General features: G+C 42.1%; 1 protein-coding gene across 2 annotated transcripts in view; it reads right to left on the bottom strand.

Moving 5' to 3' along the window:
- Myzap (myocardial zonula adherens protein) overlaps nt 1-27,209 on the bottom strand; it is an 86,718-nt gene that overhangs the window by 56,294 nt on the left and 3,215 nt on the right. For both annotated transcript variants that reach the window (XM_046461139.2, XM_046461138.2), the window contains exons 2-3: nt 18,300-18,386; nt 3,381-3,536 (exon numbers count right to left, since the gene is read on the bottom strand). In XM_046461139.2, the coding sequence (XP_046317095.1) occupies nt 3,381-3,536; nt 18,300-18,386 (243 nt within the window). The remainder of the gene's footprint in view (nt 1-3,380; nt 3,537-18,299; nt 18,387-27,209) is intronic.

Below are 27,209 nucleotides of genomic sequence, written 5' to 3'. Positions count from 1 at the left end.
AAAACCTAGTTAGAAAACAAGAGAATAATCCAAATTTTATATATAACATAATGATTAAGAAATATTAGATATCCAAATAATAATCTAAAGGAAAATATGGTTTTTAGAAATTCACCAATCACTTTCCTACTACATTTGGGCAAGGTCTGACTTTTCCCATCACATATATATTTTTACGAGTAGAAAGTTTTTCTGGTTTTTTTTTTTTTGCAACAGTTTATTCTGTAAATGCACAGCTAAGAGGACCACCAAAAGGCAAACATAAACCTCTATTTTTCTCTATTTCTGCTCTGATTGCCAAAAAGCAATTAATGGAAGATGGAAGACAGGAAAACATAGCTGAATGGTCCATAAAATCCAAAGTGGGTTCCTCAATAATCACCAATAATCCATGAGGCACCAGGTCTAAGAGAGGTTGAAGGGGGCCCCCAAACACTATTCACACAAACACTATTTGAGGTTCTCGGTAGTGACTGTCAGAAGAGCACCAGGGCCTTAAACATTTTTAAACAAAACAATAAACCTCACAAACAGACACTGCTTCCTTCTTTCTTCTGATGCCTGTAGATGGACTAAGTGCTCAGGAATCCTCAAACAGGACAGGAAGTCTCAAGGATCTTCCTCCAGGCTCACTCTAAAATATCTACCTTAGGAAGGATTCACGGGCAACAGGTCTCACTAGAATGTGCATGTGTAGGGACAGAACTGGGAGGCTCAATTTTGAAGGTGGGTTTGCATAGCAAGCACATTTTTTATGAAAAATTATTCTGTATTATTAACCACCAGGTAAATGCACATAGAAAGTATAATAATATTCCATCTCCCCCTAGTAGAATGATTGTTATGAAAAACAACAACAAATACTGGACAGGACATGGAGAAAAGGACTAGTGTACACTGTTTCGGAGAAGGTAGTTAGTAAGTTAGCACAGGCATCATGGAGAACAGTGTGCAGCTCCTCAGAAAACCAATAGGAAGCACAGCATTTTAATTACACTGTAGGTTGGTGGTGATTTAGGGGCAGAAAGGAGGAAAGACCCTAAGCCTTCCCCCATGAATGCTAATAACAGGGTCTACTTTCTTGCTATTAACTATAAACAAATTGGGAAAATTAGGCCAAAAGCATGACTTTCTATTGTGGGCAGATGGAACAACTGTCATTTGTGGCCCTGAGCTGGCTTGCGTACTGTCACCTGTGGTGAGTGGTGAAATCTTGAGCTGGGTGTCTCTGTCACTAAAGAATACCAGAGGAAGCCAACAGAGCCAGCATGCTCACCAGGGAGAGAGTAAACAAACCCATAAACATACACAGGAGTGACCAGGCCAGAGATGGATTTGAAGGTGAGACTGGAAATTAACATTACATTGCAGATCACAGTGGAGGCTAGTAATTCCAGGTCAGAGCCAGCCCTGCAACTCTGGCACGTGTCACCCACAGGTAAGGATCAGCCTGAACCTGCTGTCTTTGTCTTGGGCAATTTGAGACTTGCAACCTTGCTTAAAAGGCTTTCCTCTAAAGCAATAGTATGTTATTTGGAGCATATAAATGATAAAGACCTAAGTGTTTCCTTCAGGAAAATACAGGAGGCTTAGAATGCCCAAGATGTTAAGAACACATAAGAGGGCAGAGGCTATAGCTCAGTTGCAGAATGCTTGCCTAGCATGTGTGAGGCAATGGGTTCAATCCTTAGCACCACATAAAAACAAACAAAATAAAGGCATTCTGTCCATCTACCACTACAAAAAGGAGGAGGAGGAGGAGGAGGAGGAGGACAACAACAACAGATAAGAATGAAATAATCCACATGGCTAAAAATTGTCTTTGGTGGATAGAATAACTGGGAATTTGAGGCAGGTGGTTGACACACACACACAGTGTATGTGTGTGTGTGTGTGTGTGTGTGTGTTGCTTTTCTAGATTTTCCTCACATTTTCTGCTAAGCACTTATTATTTTTTAAATTCAATAATACATGTGTTTGGGTGAGGGTTGTAGCTCAGTAGTAGAGCACTTGTCTAGCATGTATGAGGTACTGTGTTTGATTCTCAGCACTGCATAAACATAAATAAATAAATAAAATGCATGGTGTTCATCTACAACTAAAAGAAAATTTTTTTTAAACAGTGGCTTTGCATGTCATCTGCAAACCCACTAAATGAAATAAGGACAGCCTCACAACCTTCACATGAGAAAACAGAAGACTAAAGAGGCAGAGGTGATGTGCTGGGCCACCTGGAAGCAGGGTCTCTGAACTCACAGGCATGGGAGCCTCCCCTGCACTCTGCTGCCCTTGCTGCTCACAAGTACTTTCCATGCCACACACAGGTCAGGGCTTGGGGCCCATCAGTGTTAGAGCAGCTCATTTCCTCTTTCATCTGATAAGTGTGGTTTGGGCAATAGGAGCACAGAGTCAATCTAGGGGGATACTGGGTGGGGCTAAAAGAAACAGAGATAGACATTAAAATGTGTGAGAATGCTCCAAAATGTTAACAACTATGCGGGTTAAATTGGCAATATTATGAGTGATTTTGTTTTCTTCTTCATATATTTTCAAATTTCCCAAATTTTCTCAAAAGAATTTGTAACTTAAAAAAGATAAGAAATAAAGCATTCAAATAAATGGCATTGATTGTCTTGGTTTGGGCAATGGTCTACCGTGCTTTATTTGCCAGCATTCATTTCACTCAAATAACTGGTCTGAACCCACCACATCCTCTTAGTCCATTTGCCAGGATTGCTTTGGGATCAGGCATGTGACCAGCCCTAGTGAATGAGACAAAAGGGGAAATCTAATGGCTGGAGGTGGAGGGGTGGGGGGGATACAAAAGGTATCTCAAGTGAGTGGACTCTTTCCTTCCTCCAGATACTGTCATATTTTCAGAAGATGCCCCAAGCCTAAGGCTGAGGAGGAAAAAAACAATGGGGAACACAGAAAAGGAGAACCAGCACCTGGCCATGCCCAGCCTGGAGTCCAGCTACTTCCAGACTCATTGCCATGTGAGATCAATTTTCTTTCCGAGTTGACGTTTCTCTTACTTGTATTCTAAAGCATCCAAAGTCATGGAGTTGTCCAAACTTATACATTAGGCATGTCCAACGTAAAAAAACAAAAGCTCTTAAGAGTCTTCATACCATATATGGAAAAAGGAAGCCTGGATGGGTCTCCTAGGATCCTCATTTAGTAATATGTATCCCATGCAGAATGACATCTGTGCTTTTAACATTACCACGAAGATATGTAGAAACATTTCCATTTAAAATTACACTATGAATTTTTACAAAATGCCTTATTATATTCACATCAATGTTTCCAACTCTGCCCTCTTACATGTTATAAAAGGAAAATAGACCAGAAAAACAAAAAAGCCTTCAGTGGCTCACATCTTTGATGTAGTTCATCTCTTCTTTCAGCTGATTGGTGGACCACCCATACACCACCATTTCTTTCTGCTGATTTGGATCGGATCTTCGCACCACACCATAAACAACACCCTGAGGAAGTTTCCTGGTAGGTTCTCCATTGCTTAGTTCAGGAGGCTAAAAGAAAGCAGGAAAACAGAAAAAAAAAACAAAAAACTCATGAAAATGGCTAAATAATGGGCCCACTGTATGGTAATGCAGATTGTGCACAAAGCTGCCTGGCAACAGGGGTGGGTGGGGCTCCCAGTTTGGGCTGGGCCTCCCTCTACCCTAGAGGAAGAACATCTTTGGCTAACTTCTATAGAGGCCCTTGTCCACTGACCTCAAGAGTGCATCTGCACAGTCCCGCCTTCCCAGAGGGGGACGCCCTTTTTCAATTCTCACAAGGTGCCAGAAGAACTCGGGTTATGACACAAAGAAGTGTTTGAAACCTCACACTTATGACACTAGTTCCTTTTATGACTTAGGTGCATCACTAAATACATGGCCTAAAATGCAGGAGGTTGAGGTTAGCAGTCATCAGTCAGCCAAATTGTCTTCCGAGGGTAGGGCTTACCCTTGGAGCCAACTTCTGAGAAAAAAAGGTGGGGTTAGTGATCATTCATGAAATATTTCTGAAAAGGCAAGCACAGGCCATGTGACTCCAGTCCAAAAGAATCTTCCTACTCCTGCTGATGGATCCTTAATTCCTTCAGTTAAAGCTTTGATCACTGTTGAAATGCAAATCCCTTTAAGAAAGGATAACATGTCCAAGTCTTAATACACCTTTATGGAAGAAGACTCAGGAAGCAAGAAAAAGGAGAATTAAGGTTGGCTGAGTACCGACCATCTGCTAGATTAACGTTCATAAGCACTCTGTCACAGCAATTTTCCTCTTATTCCTAGCTGAGAAAACTGGTATTGAGAGAGATCAAATAACTTATGTTCTTTAAAAGTAAATTCAAGCCTATCTTGTCTGACATTAAGTACATCCCCTTGTACTGTAGGGTATGCTAGATGTAGAGGGACAGAGTGGGGGCCTCTACAACATGGAAGGGACAGAGGCAAGAAAGAAACCCAGACCAAGGACTGGGACTACAATGATAAGACAGCCCCCTCACAAAAGCATGGTGGTGCACACCTGTAATCCCAATGACTCAGGAGGCTGAGGCAGGAGGATCACAAGTTTAAAGGCAGCCTCAGCAACTTAGTGAGGCCCTAAGTAACTTAGCTAGACTCTGTCTCAAAGGAAAAAAAAAGGGGGGAGGGATGTGGCTCAGTGGTTAAGCACCCCTGGATTCAATCCCCAGAACAACAACAAAAAAAAAAAAAACAGCTTCCTCCTCATTTTTCCTGGGCTGATCCTCTTACCACCATGACACCAGCAGAGGCAGGAAACCTATCAGGGCAACCCCACTCTCCCACTAGCTCCTCAACCACCTTTGCATAGATTCTTTCCATATCTTTGCAATGTATTTTTTGACATACAAAACCAAAATTTGCATTTAATATCATTTATTGTGTCAGAACAATGAGGATTTTAATGATCCCATTCGAAGTTTGTAAAATTTTTAAAAAGCCTAGAAAGATACATGACAAATTATTAATACTATTGACCTCTGATGAGGGGACAGTGGGGCTGGACAGGGACACTGGAGAGCAGGATTACTTTTGTTTTTTTCTTTACATACTTCCATATTATTTGTATAATTTCTCTCTCTCTCTCTCTTTTTTTTTTAACAATAAGTTTTATAAAAAGAGAGAAAACACATTCACTACTTCCCAACCTTCTTCTGCACATTCTTGGGAGAAGATCCGAGAGTCTGGTACACTCTGTCCTTGCTCCTTGTAAATGCACACGTGTCCCTGGCAACTAGATCCTGCAGGCACTGCTGCTGCCCCAAAATTTGTTCATAAATTCAGGTGAACAGCTGTTTAATGGTTCTCTGTGGGATGGCGAGTCAGCAGTAAGATCCCCAATGTACTAGGCACATAATTAGGAAGAGGAAAAGCTCTACTGAAAATCCCCACATACCAGGAAATAAAAACATGTTCTTTCAGTCATGGGCTCCACCCAGTTCTTGAAAAACAAGCTCATGAGAACCTGAGGCTTTGGTGAGATGCAGTCACACAAAGCAGAGGTGCTCAGAGGTGGACCAGCATGCAGGAAAACTCAGGTAGCTGGATTCTGTCTTCCAGGAGGGGACATGGGTGCCACCATCAAGACAGGAAACACAATACCAATAACAACAGTTCCATGGAACTCTGCCTGAGAGGGCCTGGATCTAAAGTTGTGTGCGCAGAATGATACTGAAGATGCATTTAGTGAAAAATAGTAAATGGCACATTCCTATTGTTTGTTTTAGGAATATGTGCACTTATGTGTAAAACATCTAGAAAGATGCAGTGCAAACCTTCAATGACAATTTCCTCTTAATTCAGAACACCACTTTTCCTTTATACTCTTTTGTACTCTAAATTTTGGCAGGTGGGGAAAGGGGGGCAAAAAAATCAAAGTGTTATTTTTGAATTGATGATTTTTATTTCAATTTTCAATATTTTCTGAATACGTAGGAAGCTTTAAAAGATAGAAGAGGTTATGGGAAATCGTCCTCAGAATATAAATATGGTACAGCTGAAGGGAACACCTTTGTTCCTCTTAGTTGGAGGGGTAGATAGTTGACATTTGCCCCAATCACAAAATGTATACCCAAAAAAGTGCCCCAAAAGCAGAGACTGCTATCCATCAGTTTTACAAAACATCAGTATGCTTGTGGTCAAAAACTGGAGAACACAGGAAAAAATTAAAAGAGCTAATGTTTGGCAACATTATACCTGAATGTTTCTCCTCTTATAGCCTTTAAAATATCTCTCTGTAAGATAAATAATAACTGATACATGATAAAAGTATTGTGATGATATTTAGAAACAGTCTATCTTGAGAGAAACATGTTGAAATATTTATGACATATTTATTTCTTTACACAGGGCAGAGGGAGTGGATGGGGGTATAGACAAGGAGAACTGGCCATGGTTGAGGGCAACTGGAGCTGGATGAAGGGTTAGTAATTCATCACACAGTTCAGTCCCCTTTTGTATAAATTTCTCCATAATTGAAAGATTTCTTAAGCCCTCCTGATAGTGTTTTTGAATATTAAAAAGTCAAATTTTAAAAAGGATATACTAGGGCTGGGATGTAGCTCAGCGGCAAAGCACTTGCCTCATGCTTGCAAAGTTCTAGGTTGAATCCCTTAGTTTCAAAAAAGAAAAGACAAAAAAAAAAAAAAGAAAGAAAGAAAGAAAAGAACCCCCCCACACACACACACACAAAAAAAAAAAATTAAACTAGACCTATTACCAGCCTCCTGGGGTAAAACAGTAGCAGGCAAAAATCTCCTTGAAGACAAAAGCCCTAACACGACCTGGAAGGAAAAGAAAGTTGTTCCAAGAAGGGAAAAGGAAACAACCAACTGAAGAGGCCCTCCATTGGCCCTGAGTGAAATGCATTAGAATTAACAGCAAGTGTGGTCAGAATGCAGAGCTGCCCCATTAGGGTATGTCTAATGAGTACTTAGAGCTTAAGTTTAACCTCCAGGTTCACACTGTGTTAGCAGCTGTTAGCAGCAAGTACTTTAGAAACTTAAAAAGAAGAAACTAAAGGAAAGTATTCAGTCTAAATTGCTACAATATGGGATTCACTGGCCATTGGAAGAGTCTGGCCAGTGAGGCCAGTGAAAGGTCACCATATTTTCCAGCTCCTGAATCTTACAATACAACAAGTTTCACAAAGGCAGGGACTTAGTGCCATCTTCACAGCTGTGTCTCTATACTAAGCATAGATAGATATTCAATATGCATATGTTGAAGGAAGGCAGACAGATCAAATTTTTGAAATTGGGACTCGGGTATTTGGCATCAGAGAGACAGACAGTCAATCTGTACAAAAAAAAAAAAAAAGTCCTTTTGTCAATAAGGGATCTTGAGGAATAAATAACACAGAAACATAGCTTAACTCATTGGAACCGATGGCAGTAGACTGCCACAGCCAGCCACAGCCCCAGAGGCCAGAACCAGCAGCTGGTCACATTTCCAGTCTGCCAATATAACTTAGGATCATGGCATGAATGACTTGAAAAATAGAAGTCAAGTTACTTCCAACATTTCTTGCAGTGGACCTCTTTTCTCTGACCAGAGGATAGTGGGTGCCCTGGGGCTGCTGAGTGCTGAGGCAGAGGGCAACCTATCCATCTTGTAAGCAGAGCTGGTACTTTCAGGAATCTGCACTGGCCTGTCTGACCTGTGTGTCCATCTTAGCAAATTTTTCATCCCAGGTCATTACTCATATTTGACATTGTTTTGCCTTCTTATAACAAAAATGAACATAACAGCTGAGCCCAAAGGCCCTTCCACAGCCTGGAAAAGAATAGGGAAGAGAAGGCTGCCAGCTCTGCATCTTCAGAGAAATGGAAGCCTTTGACTTATGAGAAAAGTTATTATTTTTTTTTATTTTCTGACAGTCTCACAGATTAAATAGAGACCACTCTCTAATCAACAGTCCCAGAGTAAAAGGAAAGAATATCTGGGGGGAAAAATCAGGAACTGTTTTTCTGGAACCTAAGGGTATATAGGACATGCCTTAGGTAACCCTGACTGATAAAATGTAAATATATCTCCTAAGCAGCTTTAGCCTGATAAGACAGAGTATGCAAGTTGATGTTCCCAGGGCTACATGGCAGAGTTACAGACCTGCCTTAGGATCACAAATTCACTTTTTGTACCAGCTGGGTGGCTCTGTGCAACATTAGTTACTTCTCTGAACTTCAGAAAAATTGAAAAAGAGTTGTGTAGTCGAGACAATTTACAAACAATATTCCCAGCTCCTTTTCAATGTTCATGGAAGTGTGGGTGGAAGGCTGAATGGGGGTGGGGCCACTGGGGGCAGCCAATATAGCCCTGATCTGATTTGAAATCAAGCCCCTGCACTAGTGGGATGCTTTATGGCTTTACAAACATATTATTTGAAGAAAGAGTTCCACAGCTAAAATAATTTGGAAAAACAATGAGTCTAAGCTAATATTTCCATTTGCTCTCAGAGGAAACTGAGGCCCCTAGAGATGGCATGACCTGCCAGAGCTCTGCAGCGGTGGTGAGGAAGCCAGGACTAGAAGCCCAGGCCTTGTCCCATCCTCCAGGGCTGTTATCGCTGAGAGGCACCAGAGTCCCTGCACACTGTCACAGAGGGCAGCCCCAGCCCCATCTGCAGCCCTGAATCATGGCAGCACACTCCCTCACCTGGCAACAGTCTGGATGTTGTATAAACAGTCACGCCAAGGATAAGAACCAGAGAGCTTATTCATCCAGGGCTTTTAAAGGAAAGGGACTATAAAACCTGATAGCCAGGGTTTCTTCCTGTGAAACATTTTACTGGCTACAAAATTCCCCACTCTATGTCCATATGCACACATCTGCTCTCCCTCAATCGGTTTTCAAAGGTCTGGAAAGGGCTTCTTTAAAAACATCAGGTCACTGAAGGACACTTAAATGCTGGATGTTAATAACTATTTAAAATATTGTCTGCTTCAAGCTATTCTATCAATTTGCAAAAGCCTTCATGACAAGTACACAATCAGCTCAAATAAGATTCCCTGAAATTCAGCTATGCATTAGATCCTGATTCAACACATCTGTGTTGGCATAGGCTCTGTCTCTTATTTATTTGTGTGTGTCTGTGTGTGTCTGTGTGTGTGTGTGTGGTCGGGGGAGTGGGGATACCTGTACACACATGGAAACACCGTGCCAATGGATCCGGATAATAATGTGAAAACAGACATTCTCAAAGTTCTTAGAAAATTATAGATTTTATAGCTTCAAATTATCTACTATCCATTTTAATTCTAATGTTCAACAATTTTGTAAATAATTCCATATTTATCACTTTTTCAACATGAAATTTGTACTTGCAAACTAATTAGCATCCCTTCTCCCACATTATCAACGATTCTTTTTTTTTTTTTTTGAAGAAAATGCCCGTTTATTGAGGAACAGCTCTGCATATTTATAGAACCAAGGGTGGTTAGACAGATATGACAGTTTAAAGGTTGAAGGGTTTGACACTTGGCATGGGGTGCTTTCTAATTGGTGGGTAAGGATTATGTGAGCCAGCAGGGCTAGTCTGATTGGTGGGTAAGGATCATGTGAGCCAGCAGGGCTAGTCTGATTGATGGGTAAGGATCATGTGAGCCAGCAAGGCTAGTCTGACTGGTGGGTAAAGATCATGTGAGCCAGCAGGGCTCACTATTGGACAGCTTTTCTTAGGGGATGGGGAAGTTCTTTGGAGCCGGGGCAACTCCCAACATTTCCCCCTCTTTGTTATTAAATGAGAGTGGGCATTGACTCATTCTGGCTGTTTCCTGCTGAGATGGGGTAGTGTGGGAGAATCAGAGAGGAGGGAAGTAAGGAGCCCCCCCAGGAGGGCAGAAAGGACTGGTATAACTTCAGGAACCAGATCAAGGAAGGTTCCTTGCCACCACAGATCCATGATGATGTCAGTCCATTCGGCATAGGTCTTGACTGGAGGTATCATCAGTAGCCAGGAGTTTTAATTCCCCATTCGGGAGGTTCTTCACAATCAGTCGCGACATGGCACCAGGTTCCTCTGTTCTGATTCTAGCACCTCCGGACAGCGACTGCCCACGACAACTTTCACGCTGCTGCCATGGGAGCTGCCATCTTGAGCAAACAAAGTGACCAGTGATCCTTAATATACAATTAAGAGCCCACAGCTAATTCATCTGAGCTGTTCATACAATTTAAGGTAATTGTATCATACAAAGAAATTTGTTACAGGTTGAACAGAGTCCTCAAAAAAGAAAAGTTGACGTTCTAGGCCCCAATGCCCTCAAATTTTGACTTTATTTGGAAACAGGGTCCGGCTGGGGATATAGCTCAGTTGGTAGAGTGCTTGCCTCATATGCTCAAGACTCTGGGTTCAATTCCCAGCGGGGGAAAAAAAAAAAAAACAGGAGACAGAGTCAAGTGAGTCCTTATAGTGGGTCCTAACCCATTTTTACTGCTATCATTACTAAAAGGGCAAATTTTACACACAGGGACAGATGTGTACACAGGGAGAACTCCATGTGCCACATGAAGAGTACAGTGATGCAGCCACAAGCCAAGGACTGCAGGAGGCACCAGAAGCTACAGGAGGCAAAGAAAGACTCTTTCCTTGAGCCTCCAGAGTACAGACCTGCCAACACCTTGATCCCAGATTTCTAGTGTCCAGAATCACGAGGGAATAAACTTCTACTGTTCAAGTCCTACAGTTTGAAATGCTTTGTTTTGGCAGCCCTAGGATATTACCACAAAATTCATTCAACACAATCAACAGTCATTCATTGGGCTCCTACTTGGAGCGAGAAAGGGAGCTAGGTTCTGGGGAGAAAGAATAAAAGATACTGCTCATTGCTCTGCATGTGTCTATACACAAGTGAATGTCATATACAAATATTTCAGAAATACAAATCTGTAGACATGTGGAGTTCTTAGCAGCAGATGGCTATGTGCCATGCGAGGGGGGGGGGCAGCCTGAAGGCTGGAGTTTGACGGAGGGATAGTCACTGAAGCAAGGGGAAGGTCTCTGTGGGGAAGTTGATTCTTGAAAGACAAGGGAGTCTTGGGTAAAGTGAGAGCTGGCTGGGAAGAGACTGCAGACATGGGCAGGGATCATCAGAGGTTCAGAGGAAGAAGGAAATGCTAGTTGCTTGGGAAGTTCTTTAACAGCAGAGAAAAATGACCAGATGTCTTCTAATGTGTCCACCTATACCCTGTTGAATATTCTGCCTAGAACCTTCTGGGAATCTGTTCATATAAAATGAAATATATTTAATACTGAAATAATAGCAATATACCAATAAAACACTGGCATTTTGTAAAAAGAAAGAAAGAGAGAAAGAAAGAAAGAAATCATCAAAACAAGCATGGCCACACTCTAGGACAGGGCCCAGGCTGCAGAACTGGTATGTGGGATAGGCATCTTTCCAAGAGAAGCCAGCTCCAAATTATGCTGGGAGGTTAGGTGCATGCAGAAAGAGGAGGCATATGGATGGAGGGATGCTCAGGTTCACAGAATAGGATGGAATGACATAAAAAAGAAGGTAGAAGGCCTGAGCCACATGGCCCCCAAGGAAGGAGGAGAGGCAGGGAAGCAGCATGGGGGTGAGGGGGTGGGAGGATGACTCCAGGGGGGTAACAAGGAGGACAGCAAAGGCCAAGGCCACTGGGTCTGGCCTTCAAGGGAAGAGATCTGACATGTCATCACTGCCTCTCCAATCTACCTTACAAGCCAGACACTGTGGTGGCTACTTTGCTTGTATTAACTCATTGACTGTGTAGCCAGGTGTTGTCACTCCTGCTCTGAAGATAAGGAAGCTCTGTGTGTGGGTGTGCACCTGTGACCAGCAGAAAGCAGGCTCCAGCAGTTGAAGTCTCTGAAGAGAAGGACTGAAAGGAGCAGGCAGCCAGGCATCTGCCTTAGGGATAGGAATCCTCCCAGTATATATCATGATCCCACAAATCCATAAAAAGGCACTGACTCTGTTGTAATTGCCTCCAGAAGGCTCCGAACACACCTTCACACAGCCGGGCAAAATGCACCATCTGCAACACACCTGCATTTTGAGTAATTCCTCTTCCGATGACTGGAGAACAGGGAAAGAAGAATACCCAGCAGGCAGTGGCATCTATGCCTGGCCAACCACCCCACGGCATCCCAGTTACTCTAAATACACTAAGTGTTTTCCAGGATGGTATTGAAGAGTAAAGCTCAGCCCACCCTCAGCCAGCTGTAGCTCTAACAAGGCACTGGAAATCCTTTGTGAAGCTTTAGGTTATTAGGAGTCAATCAGGCTACTGACCTCTTCCCACTTCCATATCCAAGCTAGCACCAATCTCTTGGCCTTTGACAACCACAGTTCCCCTTTCAAAGGAACCAAGTTATCTGATCAGGGAGGGTCATCCAGGGTTTTGGGTACTTTGCAATTTTGTGGGTTCCAGGGAGGGGCAGTCATATTAGAACCACATCAGAAGAAGTGGCCCCTCCAGAGTAGCCTTGTGGGTGCGTGGACTCTGGCTCTCAATGATTCAAGCTCAGGAACCTGTCCAGCACATGATGATGAAACCACTCATAACAGCCCCAACAGAACCTTCAGGTGCTGCCACCACCCAAGGACTTCAGTCCTAGAGAAACCTCCAGCCCCACCCTCCTCCTCTCTATCCCAGTTCTTCTACAATGAGTCACCAGTGTGTGACAGGTACTCAGACTGCACACCCGGTCTCCCTAGTACAAGAGGCATCCTGATGCCTATACTGCCCCAGTGATTTCTGACCTAAGCTCCTCTGCACCTTGGAACTCCTAAGCACCCACAGTAGGATCTGGGAACGGAAGAGGAAGGGAGACTAGGAGGACTCTGACCCCCAACAAAGCCACTTTTGCCTGGTTTATATATGAGGGTTCAATATATAACATATTTATTTTAAAAAAAAGTCTACTGCTTTAACAAATTTAAAAAGCATTACTCAAGACAAATAAGCAAATGGGTACACAACCCAATTATCAATACCACTTGACATGGCTAAACACATGCCTCTTTCCTTGGGATCACCTGATTTGTCTTCAGTAGTGACAGCCCCTCCAGGACATCTACCACCCCAGTTTCAGCACTCAGAAACCCTTTATGAACATCTCCCCAGGCATGCAGCTTGGGTCCAAAGACAACAGACCAAATTTTCAACTCTTCTACCACACATACAGGCGTAGCCACCAAGGCCCTGTCCTGTCACTCGGCCCACTTGGGCCTCTAATTTAAACCCATATAAATATGGTTATGTCATACTAGACAAATGTGCCATAAATATTTACTGGAGAAAAAAAATAGCCTATTCAACAAATGATGCTGGGAAAACTGGAAATCCATATGTAGCAAAATGAAATTAAACCTCTATCTCTCACCCTGAACAAAATCAACTCAAAGTGGATCAAAGACCTAGGCACTAGGACAGAGACCCTAAGCCTAATAGAAAAAAAAAAAGTAGGCCCAAATCTTCACCATGTCGGCTTAGGATCTGACTTCCTTAACAAGACTCCTAAAGTGCAAGAAGTAAAAATCAAGAATCAATAAATTGGATGGATTCAAATTAAAAAGCTTCTTTTCAGCAAAGGAAACAACCAATAATGTGAGAACAGAGTCTCCAGATTGGGAGAAAATCTTTATCACTTGCACCTCCAATAAAGCATTAATCTCTAGGATATATAAAGAACTTAAAAAACTTAACACCCCCCACCAAAAAATACAAATAATCCAATCAATAAATGGCCTAAGGAACTAAACAGATACTTCACAGAAGAAGTAATACAATCAATCAACAAATACATGAAAAAGTGTTCAACATCTCTACAAATTAGAGAAATGCAAATCAAAACTACATTAAGATTTCATCTCACTCCTGTCATAATGGCAATCATCAAAAATACAGACAACAATAAATGTTGGCAAGGATGTGCTGAAAAAGGTACTCATACATTGCTGGTGGGATTACAAATTGGTGTAACCACTATAGAAAGCAGTATGGAGATTCCTCAAAAACTGGGAATGGAACCACCATTTGACCCAGCTATCCACTCCTTGGTTTATACCCAAAGGATTTAAAAGTAGCATACTACAGTAATGCAGCCATATTAATGCTGATAGAAGCTCAATTCATAATAGTAAACTATGGAACCATGCTAGGTGTCCTTCAATAGATGAATGGATAAAGAAAATGTGGTATATATATTCAATGGAATATTACTCAGCTTTAAAGAAGAATGAAATTATGGCATTTGCCAGTAAATAGATGGAGTTGGAGAATATCATGCTAAGCAAAATAAGCCAGTCCCGGGGCTGGGATTGTGGCTCAGTGGTAGCACAGGCGGGACCCGGGTTCGATCCTCAGCACCACATAAAAATAAAGGCATTGTGTTGTGTTCATCTACACCTAAAAAACAAATATTTTTAAAAAATAAGCCAGTCCCAAAAAACCAAAAGCCAAATGTTTTCTTTAATATGTGGATGCTAATTCACAATAAGGCAGGGGCCACTAGAGAAGAATAGCATTACCTTAGATTAGATAGAAGGAAATGAAGGGAGGGAAGGGGAGGGGAGGGAATGGGAGAGGAGGGGATATGGGGATAGGAAGGATAGAACAAAACAGACATTATTACTTTATTTGTATATGTGACTGCATGACCAATATGATTCTATATCATGTACACTCAGAAAAATGAGAAATTATATCCTATCTATGTATGATATATCAAAGTGCATAAATTTATTCTACTGTCATGTCTAACTAATTAAAACAAAATTTTTAAAAGTATTCTAAGCAGTCATTGTGCCTGAAACCATCAGCTATAAAAGGGACCTACAGGGAGAAAAGCAGTGTGGAGGCAGAAGGGAATGTCCCCCCAGCAACAGAGGGTCCCATCCAATCCTGGTCATCTCAAGGCACCAGTAGCCAAGTTGACCCTTCCCACTCTCTTTGTGGTTATAAGTTTTTTGACCCAAAACTTTTTTTTTGTTCTTCTCAGTTATACATGACAGAGAGTGTAATTTGGCAAATTATACATACAGAGAGTATAACTTATTCTATTTAGCATCCCACTCTTGTGGTTATACATGATGTGGAGTTACCCTGGCCATGTATACAAATTCAAGGCTAGGAAAGTTATGACCGATTAATTCTATTCTTTCCTATTCCCCTCCCTTCCCAACCCTTCCCTTTGTTTCCCTTTATCTAATCCAGTGGATTTCTATTATTCCCCTCCCCAACATCCCTTGTGACCCAAAACTATTTTTTATGGTAAATGTTCAAAGAACTTTCAGAGAAGCTGAATGAATTCTTCAACGACATAACCATAGTACCATTATCACAAGTAAGAAAATGACCATTTACTCAATGATAGCTAATATATTAGATATTATTTATATTAAAAATTATTTAAGTTATCTCAATATGTCTTTTATAAATTTTTTTATCCAAGATCTAATTAAGGTTCACAAATTACATTTCATGTTAGGTCTTTTAAGTCTCTCTTATCTACTACCAAGTCTCATCTTTTTAAAAATATCATTGAATCTATGGAGAGGCACAAACCACTTGTTTTGTAAACTGTTTCACATTTTGGATTTTGCTTCCTTATTTTAATTCAGTTAGACATGTTTGGCAAGACTGGTACACAGGTAATAGTGCACTTCCTCAGAAAGCACATAACCTGGCCTGTCTCCTATTAGATCACTCGGTTGAAATGCTGACTGCCCAGTTGCTCCACTGTAAGGTACGCTGACCCTGTAGAATCAGTAAGTCATCTTTCAAGGTAACATTTTTAGACCACATGAATATCCTATTCCACAATTATCTTTCACCAATTAGTTTTTGCATCCACTTATGAACATCTCTGGTTACAAAATGGAGATTTTTTTCTAAATTAATTAGCTAGCATTCTATAAAAAGGCCCTTTTCCCCTCCCCAACACTCTCGCTCTCTGATTATCAAAATGTACCTATATATTTTGATACATTATCAACTATACCTATTCAATGTGTTATAACCCTTATCCAAAATGCTTGGGATCAAAAGTGTTTCAGACTTCAGAGTTTTTGAATTTGGGGATATTTGCAAAGACTTTACCAGCTGAGCATCCCTACTCCAAAATTTTGAAATCTGAAATGCTCCAAAATCCAAAGCATTTTGATTGTCATGTTAGTGTTCCAAAAGTTCTAGGTTTTGGAGCATTTGGGAGTGCAGGTTTTCAGATCAGAGCTACTCCACCTGTACTGTCATTATTCTTTGTGATGCTCCATCTGTTACCATTTGATCAGACAGGGCCCTTTTAATCGAGCTCCTGAATCCTTTTCCAGGACTTCACTCATCTCTGAGTGCTACCCTGCTTTCTAGCTAGTTGCCCCAGGCCCACCTTGCCCTTTCCCTGCTTCTCCCTGGAGAAGCCATTTTTCTAGATCTTTCTAATGGGACCCATTCTTTATGAGCACATCAGCAAGTTTATATTCTCTCACTTTTCTCTACCTTTTCTTTCTTCTCCACTTCCTTTCCCAGTCCTTCGTCATCTGCACTGGCATGGGAAGCAATTTGTCCTTCATAGGAAGTGGGAGGAGAAGGATGTCAGAGGAGGAAAGGGGATATGGGGACCTCCAGTAAACTTAAGGACATTATTAACCAAACTACTCACCAATCAATGAGAAGCTTCATTTTCTGTGGTTTACCACATTATTGGTTAATGCCAAAGCAAGGCTTGTACTTCAAGAAGCTTCTATCTCATGATTCCATTTGGAAACTTACATCATTTTTGTTTTGTTATATTTATATGAAACATGCACAAGGACTACCTAATCTCTGGCACTTTTATCTCCTCCTTTTGTTTTATTTGTCTTCATTAGCACTCGCTATTTCTTAAACTCTATAAGATATATGTAGAGTTTATAAATTCTATATCTTATATATATTTATTTATTTTCATTCTTGTCCCACTAGTATATAAGTTCTGTGGATGACACATATTTTTTTTTTGTCTATTTTGCTGTTTACTACTATACTCCTAGTGCATAGAATAAATAGTGCCTGGAATTCAATAGGGGCCCCATAATTGCTTGTGAATGAGTAAAATAGCTTGGCCAATGTGTTAGTCAGCCTTTTGGTTGCTGCAACCAAAATACCTGACAAGACCATCGTAAAGGAGGAAAAGTTTACTTTGGGCTCGTGGTTTCAGAGCATTTCAGATTTCAAAATTTTGGCAGAACACCATGGAGGAAGGGTGGCAGCAGAGGAGAGCTGCTCACCTCCTGGCAGCTGGAAAGCAGAGACAGAGGGAGGAGCTGGGGGCAAGATATAATTCCCAAGAGGGTGCTCCCAATGACCCACCTCTTCAAGCCACACCTCACCTAACTACAATTACTACCCAGTATAATAATAAATATAATTATGAATCTATCAAATGAGATAATCCCTGATTACATTACTAAACACTTATACTCTAATCATTTCACCTCCTACATCAACACAGGAACTTTTGGAAATCTCATATGAGAACTATAACAGCCAGGAACATGGGCTAAGGTAAATACAACCTCCCATTTAGTCTTTAAGCCTGCACTTCAATGTCCCTGCCAAGTATTCAATTATTCCCTTCTCTGTGTTCCCAAAGCCCTTTCTATGTTGCTGGATCTGAATACTTGAAATATCACATCATTGTTTATTTATGTCTGTTTCACCTGAGAAACTGTGAGTTCCTCTAAGGCAAAGACAAGGTCACACTTATCTTCACAGTCCCAGCACTTAGCACAGGAGTTGCTGGCACATGAGTGTTTACCATTTGGAGCAGGACTCCTCCTGCATCTAGTCAAGGTGTCCCTTCTGCCACCGGAGCAGGCTGCTGGGCTTTTCCTCCATGCCTGAGCCTGAACTGGGCTCCCAGCTGGCTACTCCCAGCTCCTGAGAAAGTCTCTGGCTAGGCAGCAGCTCACAAAGGACCCTTTGACTGAACCGCACTGGGCTGTTTCAGGAAAAATCACGTTCCCTGCCACAGCACCTCTCACTAAGGCCAGTGTCCCTATAATTCCAAGGCAACACAGGGCCACAGTGTTCGCCAAGAAACAAGAGTAGGGGCAGAACACTGGCAGAGCCACCAGGGAGAGCAGGCTGGCTTCTGGGAGACAGGCGGGCAGGTCAAGGGGGGCTTTATATCAGCAGAGTAGCAGATGCACAGCTCTGAGAACTGCCTCGGGATAGGAGGAGAGTGGGTTAAACAGAACAAGTCCAGGACTGTTGAAGATTGGCCTCAAAGATGCTCACCTGCTCTCTTCTCTCAATCTTCTTTTCAGTTTGCTCTGAAACTGGACTTTCAGGTGGCACGGTTAACCGCAGTCTGCAGACATTTGCCTGGAAGAGGTGGAGAGGAGAGGCAAGTTAGGGACCAGCGTTTGAGGCAGAAAGAGCAAGGTGACCTTGGGCTTCTCACAGCCTGTTTCCACTTGGCAATGGGGGCTGCTGTACCAATCACCCAGAAGACTGAGAAGGGAAGGCCAGCCTCTGTCTGGCCCGGCACAGGCACACACCAGCCTGCTGCTCAAAACAAGGAAACCACTGATTGACTTCGGAAATTTCAAACATTTTTAAACAGCTCAGGTTCCATAACAATATGTATAAAATGATCCCAGTTCACAAGTACAGGCCAACATGCAGCTAGAGGAAGAGAAGACGAAATACACACAGTGGTTCTCTCTAAATTAGAAGATTTCAGGTGACCAGGGTAGGAGGGTGCTTTCTAACTGACTATATATTTAATTATTTTACAACAGAGATATATATGCTTGATCACAACTTTTTAAAGTCTATTTACCTATGTTCATAGTAGCATTATTCACAAGAGCCAAAAAGATTTTGTTTATCAAATGGATAAACAATATGAGGTACATATGAACAATGGAATATTATTCAGCCTTAGGAAGAAAGGAAATTCTGACACATGCTACAACAGTATGCTAAGTAAATAAGTCAGTTACAAAAGGACAAATGTTGCATGATTCTACGTATGTGAAATACTCAGAGTGTTCAAAGTCACAGAGAAAAAAAGCAGCAAGATACTGGGCATGGCGGTGCACACCGTGGGAGGCTGAGGCAGGAGGATCAGGAGTTCAAAGCAGCTTTAGCAAAAGCGAGGTGCTAAGCAACTGAGTGAGACCCTGTCTCTAAATAAAATACAAAATAGAGTCACAACATGTGGCTCAGTGGTCGAGTGTCCCTGAGTTTAATTCCCGGTACTCACCCTAACCCCTCCAAAAAAAAGAAAGCAGCATGGTAGCTTCCAGGTGGCAAGTGGGAGGAATTAGGGAGTTGTGTTTATTGGGTAGAGTTTCAGTTTGGGAAGATGCGAAGGATTCTGTGGGTGGACAGTGGTAATGTTCACACAACACTACCAGTGCACTTAATGTCACTGGACTATATACTATATATACTATATACTATATACTTAGAAATGGTTAAGACAGCAAATGTGATGCTTTGAGTATTTTACAATTAAAAAAAACTAATAAAACCAAACATGAGGCATGTTTGCTGAATTCAGATCTAAAGAAAGAGCATTAGATGGAAAGGCATAGGAGACTAAAACATAAGATTATAAGTTGATAAAACACCTGACTCCTTCATTGGCTATACCACCATGAATATTTGTCCCTAATTACTGAGCATCTTCTCAGTTTATTAAAGGCTGCCAACAGAGTTCACTGAAACATTGGAATAAAGGTTCCTACGTGATTTTTTTAAAGTCTAGGGCTGGGATGTAGCTCAGTGATAGATCACTTGCTTAGTATGCACAAAGCCCTGGGTTCGATCCTCATTACTGAAAAAAAAAAGTCTAAATTACACTATTTCTCTTAAAATAAAATAAAGCATTATACCATTCCTGGAGAGAAATTACAACATATGTGATCTATCAATATTCTATTGATAAGGACAAATCATTGAGCAAAGTCATTTCTCTGCCTACTAGGACGGAAAATATACAACCACAATCTGTAGTGTGAATGAGGCATTAACTATAATAACAGCTAACCACAGACTCCACTTACTGCATGCCAAGCACCTGTAAGCCTCTTCCCTCCACTTATTCATGTGATCCTCACCATGACCCCATGGCAACAGGTCCTCCCACTAGCCCTACTTTGCAGTGAGGAAATCAAGTCCCTGAGGGGCCTCATGGCCTGCAAATGGCAAAGCTGAGATTTGAACCCAGGGAGTCTCCAGAGCCTGTGCTCTTAGCCCTCAGATTCACCGTCTACTACATCCCTGAAACGTCACATGGGCTCAACTCATGGGAGGGCCACTTGTCCCAATATGGGTTGAACTGTGTCTCCCTAACTTCATACGTTAAGTCCTAATCCCAGTATCTAAGAATATGAACCTACTTAGAGATAGGGTCTTTATAATGGTACTCAAGTAAAAAAAATGAGATCAAGGGTGACACTAAATCAAAATGATTAGTGTCCTTATCAAAATGGGAAATGTGGAGGTATACACACTTGCAGGGAAAAGGGCTTGTGAATTTAAGATGTTATCTACAAGCCAAGGACAGAGGCCTGGGACAAATCACTCCTTCATGGCCCTCAGAAGGAATCTATCCTACTGACACCTTGATTTTGGACTTCTAGCCTCCAGGACTGTTAGACAAAAAATGTATATTGTTTAAGTCACTGGGTTTGTAGTGCTTTTCATGGAAACCCTGGAGAGTATCCCCTACCCTTTCTTGGCCCAATCTGGTTAGCTGGGTCACAGATCTGCACTGCTCAACAGGCAGCCTCTGAGCAAAACACCCTGCAGACTGGAAGCCCGGGTTTGGGTGGGATTGCAAGAGACCTTTCAGATCCAACCTGCCCACCTATGAAGGCATCCCACACTCAGAAATGTACCTGAAAGGTGGGGCCCCAGCCTGTGGGAATCATTTTGCATGAGCAAGTGAGAGAATCCGAGGTTGAGACCCAAGTTAGTACTTCCACATATGCCATCACCTCCCTCCAAGATGTCACATCTTTCTACCAGGCATTTTCAAATTTCTGATGCTGAGTCTACATGTTCTGCGGAATTTCTACCTAACCAACCTAGGATTTTCCTTGAACTACAGCAAAGTTGCCCTTTCTAGATAGTTCTCCTTTATTCTATTGATATTCTGAGACCTGTTCTGTATGGACTAAACAACCCCAGTTCTTTAAGATGTGGTTTCGAGACCCCTTTCCCTCCTCATTCTCTTGATCCCCCAATGTCTTCAGGGTGAGATATGGCCTGACAACCAGGGCTATCAATGGCTCTAATGTGGCCAGCCTTGCAACCAGCCTTCAGAGCTCACTACCAGACCTATGGTCAAAAAGAAACAAAGCCATTCCGCCAGCTCCTTCTCTTTCCTGAGAGAACTATGCAAAGGCACTGATGGAAATCTGGGTCCTCCAGAGAAAGGCAACCCTCTCACTCCAGGCCACTTGGACACATTAAAACCAGTCTGGCACATGCACAAACATTAGGTATAACCCACCCTGGGTGGCAATCCATATCCATCATATTCAGCAATCTTCTCTGATAGGCTGGGTCTAATCCATGGCATCCCATGCACACACATATGTACTTGCACATATACATGTATACACAAGTACACACAGACTCCAACATGAACTAGTCCTGTGACTATGGACAAGTTAGTTATATCTCTATGTCTCAAAGGTAAAATGAGATATACTAGGACTAGCTAGCATATAGTAAACCTCTATGAATGTTAGATATTTTTATTATTATCTAAATACTATCTTTGTCCTAGAAATCTATATCCTCCAAAATGAAACAGACCTATTTGGCTTCACTACCCTGCTTTCCATGAAAATAACAATTTATTCAGTGGGTTGGGGACATTAGCACTGTAAGTGATGCCTTTTGATTGCCTGATTACCCTAGAGGGGTAATCCCTGATGGCCATAATTTTCAGGAAGGCGCTTATGAATCCAATCACCCAAGAGTGAGATGGCCTCTCCCCCTGGTTGAGCTCATTCTTCATCTGCTACCACAGAACTTTGATATTCCTCAACATACTTCCTACACAGTGTGCAGGTACCTTTTGTGAATCTAGTTCTCACACTGAACCATGTGTATGCTGGGGTATGGAAACCCAAAGGGTAAAACACAATGCATAAAACAAAACAAACCTGTAAAATAAAACATTTGGCTTCAAAGATACCTGGCAGTTGCAGCAGGTGCTTAAAGCTGCACCCCAGGGCCCTGTCTGGGGAGGTTACTATTGTCGATAGGGGTGCTTTGATGGAAACATTAAAGAGCACAACTATTCTTTAATAAATGCTGACCCACTGACTGTACTGAAACAATTTAAACTCAGCTGGGAACAGGATCACATACACACCTTCTACATTGTCACAGGGAAAAAGAAAGCTGCAGAACAAAATGTTAAGAATAACCTCATTTTTGTTATATAAATATACACTGATGATTTGTATAGACTTAAAGGAAAAAAATATCTTTAAGGAAACAGCCAACTGTTGATGCTGTTTATCTCCCAAAAAATGGGGTTTCTGTATTGTTCAAACAACTGTTTGAATTATAAGTTTTTAAACAGTAGTAGTAGTAGTAGTAGTAGTAGTAATAATAATAATAATAAAGATGGAAAGAGAATGTGCCAAAGATACCAAGACAGATAGACCAATCCTCCCTAAATCCACAGAATAGTTTCAGTGACAGCAAAAATAACAATCTAGAGGTCTAGATGGTACTCTGAATTCCTAACAGAAGCACTAAGGAAAGTGAACCCTGAACCCCTCCCTGCTAGGCTGACCTGGCACAGTCCACCTCCCTCTACTCATTCACCTCTAGCAATCTCCCCACAGGAAAATCCCCTGAACAAGATCAAGGCCCTGTAGCTTATCTCTGAGCATTTTATGATGCTGATCACCATGGTTTCCTGAAACTCAGATACACAACTCCCAGAGCTGACCCAGGCTAAGGAATACGTGAAAGGCAGAGGTTCTCACAGCAGCTGGCTCAACCCTTGAGTTCTGAACAATGCAGAGAATTGCTTCTTACTTATTCTGAATACCACTGCTATTGGACTAACCATCCCTGGAACCAACATCCATTCCAGTGGATCAAAGCAGGAACTGGACACAGCCTATTTCATTACTCAATCACTGAGTACCCACTAATTGTAAAATACTTTTTAAGAGATATAAGGGTACCATGTTACCATGTTGATAAAGAAACTGCTGTGCCCAAGGAGCTTATAATCTAGAAACACCCTCACACAAGGTAATAAAGAACAGTTGTCCTACCCAATACTGCAAGCTTAATGGCTAAAACATGGTAAAACTGCACTTCCTGGGTTTCTTCTGGGTTCTGACACCTACCAGTGATAAAACCTCTGGAAAGCTACTTAATCTTCAGGGCTTCTGTTACCTTATTGTACAATATAACAAACAATATTGTACTCTTTTAAGATTGTTGTAAAGATTAAATTAACTAATATGGGTAAAGGGCTTAGAATAGTTTCTGGTACATATTAAGAGCTCTCTAAGTGTTCTTGATTATCTTGGGAATAGAGGACAACCCTAATCTTAAGTGGAGGTAGGATTATGGAAACAAAAGTGCCTAGAAATGACACTTGATCTGGGTATAGAAGGACAAAAAGAACTTTCCAGATCAGTGAGGTTTGAAGAATCCATCATCATCATGAGAGACAACTATCAGGCAAGGTGTTCCAGACTGGCTGAAGATATACATAGCTGTTGGCATGTTCAAAAGATGATAACGGGGCCTTCTGAGCTAGATAGGAAAGAAAAATGAACAAATACATAGGGGCCAAACTCTGACAATCAGGCCCCAGTTAGAAGACAATAGAGTCAATGAAATCTTTGGAGGAAGAAACTAACATTCAAATCTGGGTTCATTTCAATAATTAAACCAATAGTCACTGAGTATCTCCTACATTCCCTGCACTATAAAATGGAAGGAATGGAAAATGTAGGGGGAGATATCAAGCAAACTTTGTACCATAATGGTTTTTTGAGCCCCTATAGTACTTAGCATAGTATCAATACATAATGGGTGTTTGTTCAATAAATGTTTTGTTTGTTGGGGGGGGGGGGCTTTTGTTATTATTATTTTGCTTTGTTTTGCTTTGGTTGAACTAAAAACAAAGAAAGCTAGCTACACCTGAAACTCCCTGGAGATTCTTCTACTTAATTGGAAGCCACTCTCCTGGGAAGGACAGAAGGAGAGGGACAGATAGCATCTAGGCCTCCTGTAGAAGAAAAGATACAACCAAGCCCTTGTTCACAACTCCAGGCACCTGGGGAGCTCAGTGGGCCCCCGGAGCCTTGTTTCTCACCCCCTTTATGGAGGCAGAAATTCCTCACTTAGGGGTATTCTGGGGATCCCCATATCATGATGCTCTCAGCCTCTGGTACCTGGGCTCACCCAAGAGGGGAAAAATCTATCTCAAATAAGAAAGGGTAGAGAAGATGACCCAGGGAATTGACAGGGACTTGCTAATCAGTTTACAGGGATGGATTTCCCTAAGGAAATTAGCCAAATGCATTTGCATTTCTCTCAGGCCTGGTCCACTCTGACTGAGTCTCTGCCCAATTTCCCCTGACAACAGAAGGTGTGGCCTCTGTGGATGTAGTTGGGGAACCCACCCCACACTGTGCTCAGCACAATTTATCCAATCTCTGGCACCTGCAGGCCAAGCTGGGTGGGGCCTGGAGCATGCCCCATCTAGATTAGGCCTCTCAGGTCTGCTGTGTCCCTGAACTTGTAGCTTGATTATCTACCTCAGGGTGGGGCAAACTTTCTCTGCAAAGTGCCAGATAAGAAATATTCAGGTTTTTCAGGCGACTGTAAAACCATTCCTAATTCAGAGGCATACAGAACAGTAGAGAATCTCCCCCCTCTACTTCCTGGGACACTTTTCCAGGTGGTATGGTGTCCTAGAGCCCCTCTTTCCCATGTCAGAGAAAAATTCATCAATAGGAGGACAGTAACCTCTCCTCCCCGCTCTCTCTGGCTCCTTCTGTACCAGGTACACAATGTACCCAAAATGTCAAAATCCAGAGAGAAAGCACAGGTGAGGTAAAGGCACAAAAAAATACCAGTGTGTCTTAGAGTGCTCTGACTCCCTGTCCCTGCCCCTACCACCTGGTCCTCCATTTTACAAGGCCCAAGGGAACTTTCTAGAACACTGTCCCAAGAATGAACCAGGAAAGCTTCCAGGGAGGAGTGATTCTTATAGAAATATTCTTATCCTAAGCTGCACTCAAGGAAACCTCCTTAAAAATGCAAATGTTCTTCTCTGTTTTCAGAGGTTCCCCTGAATTGGCTTAGGGTGAGGTCAGGACAGAGCTCTCTTAAGTTTCCTGGTGATTCCACACAGAACCAGGGTTGAGAACCACTGACTTAACCAAAGAATGAAACTCCAACTGTGCTACAGGATGAAACAACTAGAATATTTGGAGGCTTTCCCAGAACTGTCAAATCTTCACCTGGACTAGCATTCCCATCCACTCAGTCACCTGTTTCCTGCCCAGGTGGATTGGCTTTATCCCAAGGCTTCTCTTCCTGTGTTTCCGTTTGCCAATTGGACATTAAGTGTGGCTTCTTTAGGACCCTGGGGACTCCTCTATATAAGCACTTATTCCATCAGGCCTGAGGAGGGAGGGTCCCTAAGACTTGTCTTCAAGTAGTTAACCACAGGGGAAATAAGCAATGGCGAGGTACATAAGCCATGGGAAGGAAGAATCAGGGCAGACTTCTGGAGAGGATGATCGTCATCAGAGGAAAGCATGAGGAAAAACAAAGAGGCAAGGAACAGCACTGAAGCTCAGAGAATGACAATTAATCTGGAATGCCTGGGACTCTGTGGGCAGAGTATGTGGGGTATAGAAAAAACAGCCAATGGCCAGGTTGGAGGGCCCAGATGCTACACTAAGAAGTTGGAACTTTTTCCTGGTAGTACCAAGGAGATTCTTGAAGCAGAGGAATCAGGTGACTGGATTATGAATTTTTGAAAGATTACTCTAACCATAAAGAATGAATAAAAGTCAGTAGCAGTGTGATTGACACTTAGGAAATACCACTCATCTGAAGTGGGAAAAGGGGTAAACCCTGATATAGTAGCCTACTCTGTGTTGGAAAAGCACTGCAATCTATTTTAAGATCATAATGTGGTTAATCACTGGAAGTATTTGGGTTGAAGCATTTCAATACATTTCTCTAATCAGCCCTGGATCCGCAGCTCCTTGAATGCAATTGAACAACAATTCTTGGGGATTACTGACTTGAAAGAGTTTCCCAAGTGACTAGAAGCATGGTAGTGCCACCAGCCTCCAGGTCCCCTGCTCAGATATGGATGCACATTATAAAAACAACAGGGACCTCACATGCAACCCTTCTGCAGTGCTTTGGAGATAGCATCCCTAAGGATGCTATCTATGGTTTCAAAACTACAGAATCCCCCATAATCTTTACAGAGCAACCATGGCATCTCTATAAATCAAGTTTCCTTAAGAATTTCAAGTCTGGCCTGGCATGCTGGCTGGCACACACCGATAATCCCAGGGCCTTGGGAGGTTGAGGCAGGAGGATCAGTGATAAGTGTCCTTGATTCAATTCCTAGTACCCCCCACCCCGCCAAAAAAAGGAGAATCTCAAATCTGTTCATCCTACACTAAACACAGCAAGATGGAAAAACGAAAGCACAGAAGTTGGTTGGGTTTTTTTTTTTTTTCTGAACATACAACTATCATTTTTTTAGTGACTAAGGCTTTGGGGATAATCCCTAAGGACGCTATCTATGGTTTCAAAACTACACAACTTGGTCTGTCAGGAGCTGGCTCAGAAGGACTGTGGTGAGAAGCCAGCAGGTTTTCTGTACAGCAGGACCCACCTCTCTTCTCCCTGTGGATGCTGCAGACAGCTTCCTTCCACCAGTTGCTGAGATTCCACAACATCCAGTGTTCCTTCCTCAGAGCCCTCAGAAGGATACAGAGCTTACATGCACAGATGTTTTTGTGGACTGGGAAAAAGAAGTGAGGTAACACCTGTCTGGCCCAAGGGAATTCTTCATTTTGAGCTATTAAACAGAAATGGGACATTACAGACTAGTGCATTAGCCAGGGAGCAAAGACTCTCAGCCCATTCTGGTTTTAAACATAGGAA

The sequence above is a fragment of the Marmota monax genome, unplaced genomic scaffold, assembly GCF_021218885.2.
Source record: "Marmota monax isolate L192 unplaced genomic scaffold, Marmota_monax_Labrador192_F-V1.1 WCK01_AAM20220418_F8-fsc00001, whole genome shotgun sequence".
Lineage (NCBI taxonomy): Eukaryota > Metazoa > Chordata > Mammalia > Rodentia > Sciuridae > Marmota > Marmota monax.
Note: the sequence above shows the minus strand (reverse complement) of the source record. Positions and strands in the feature narration are given on the sequence as shown.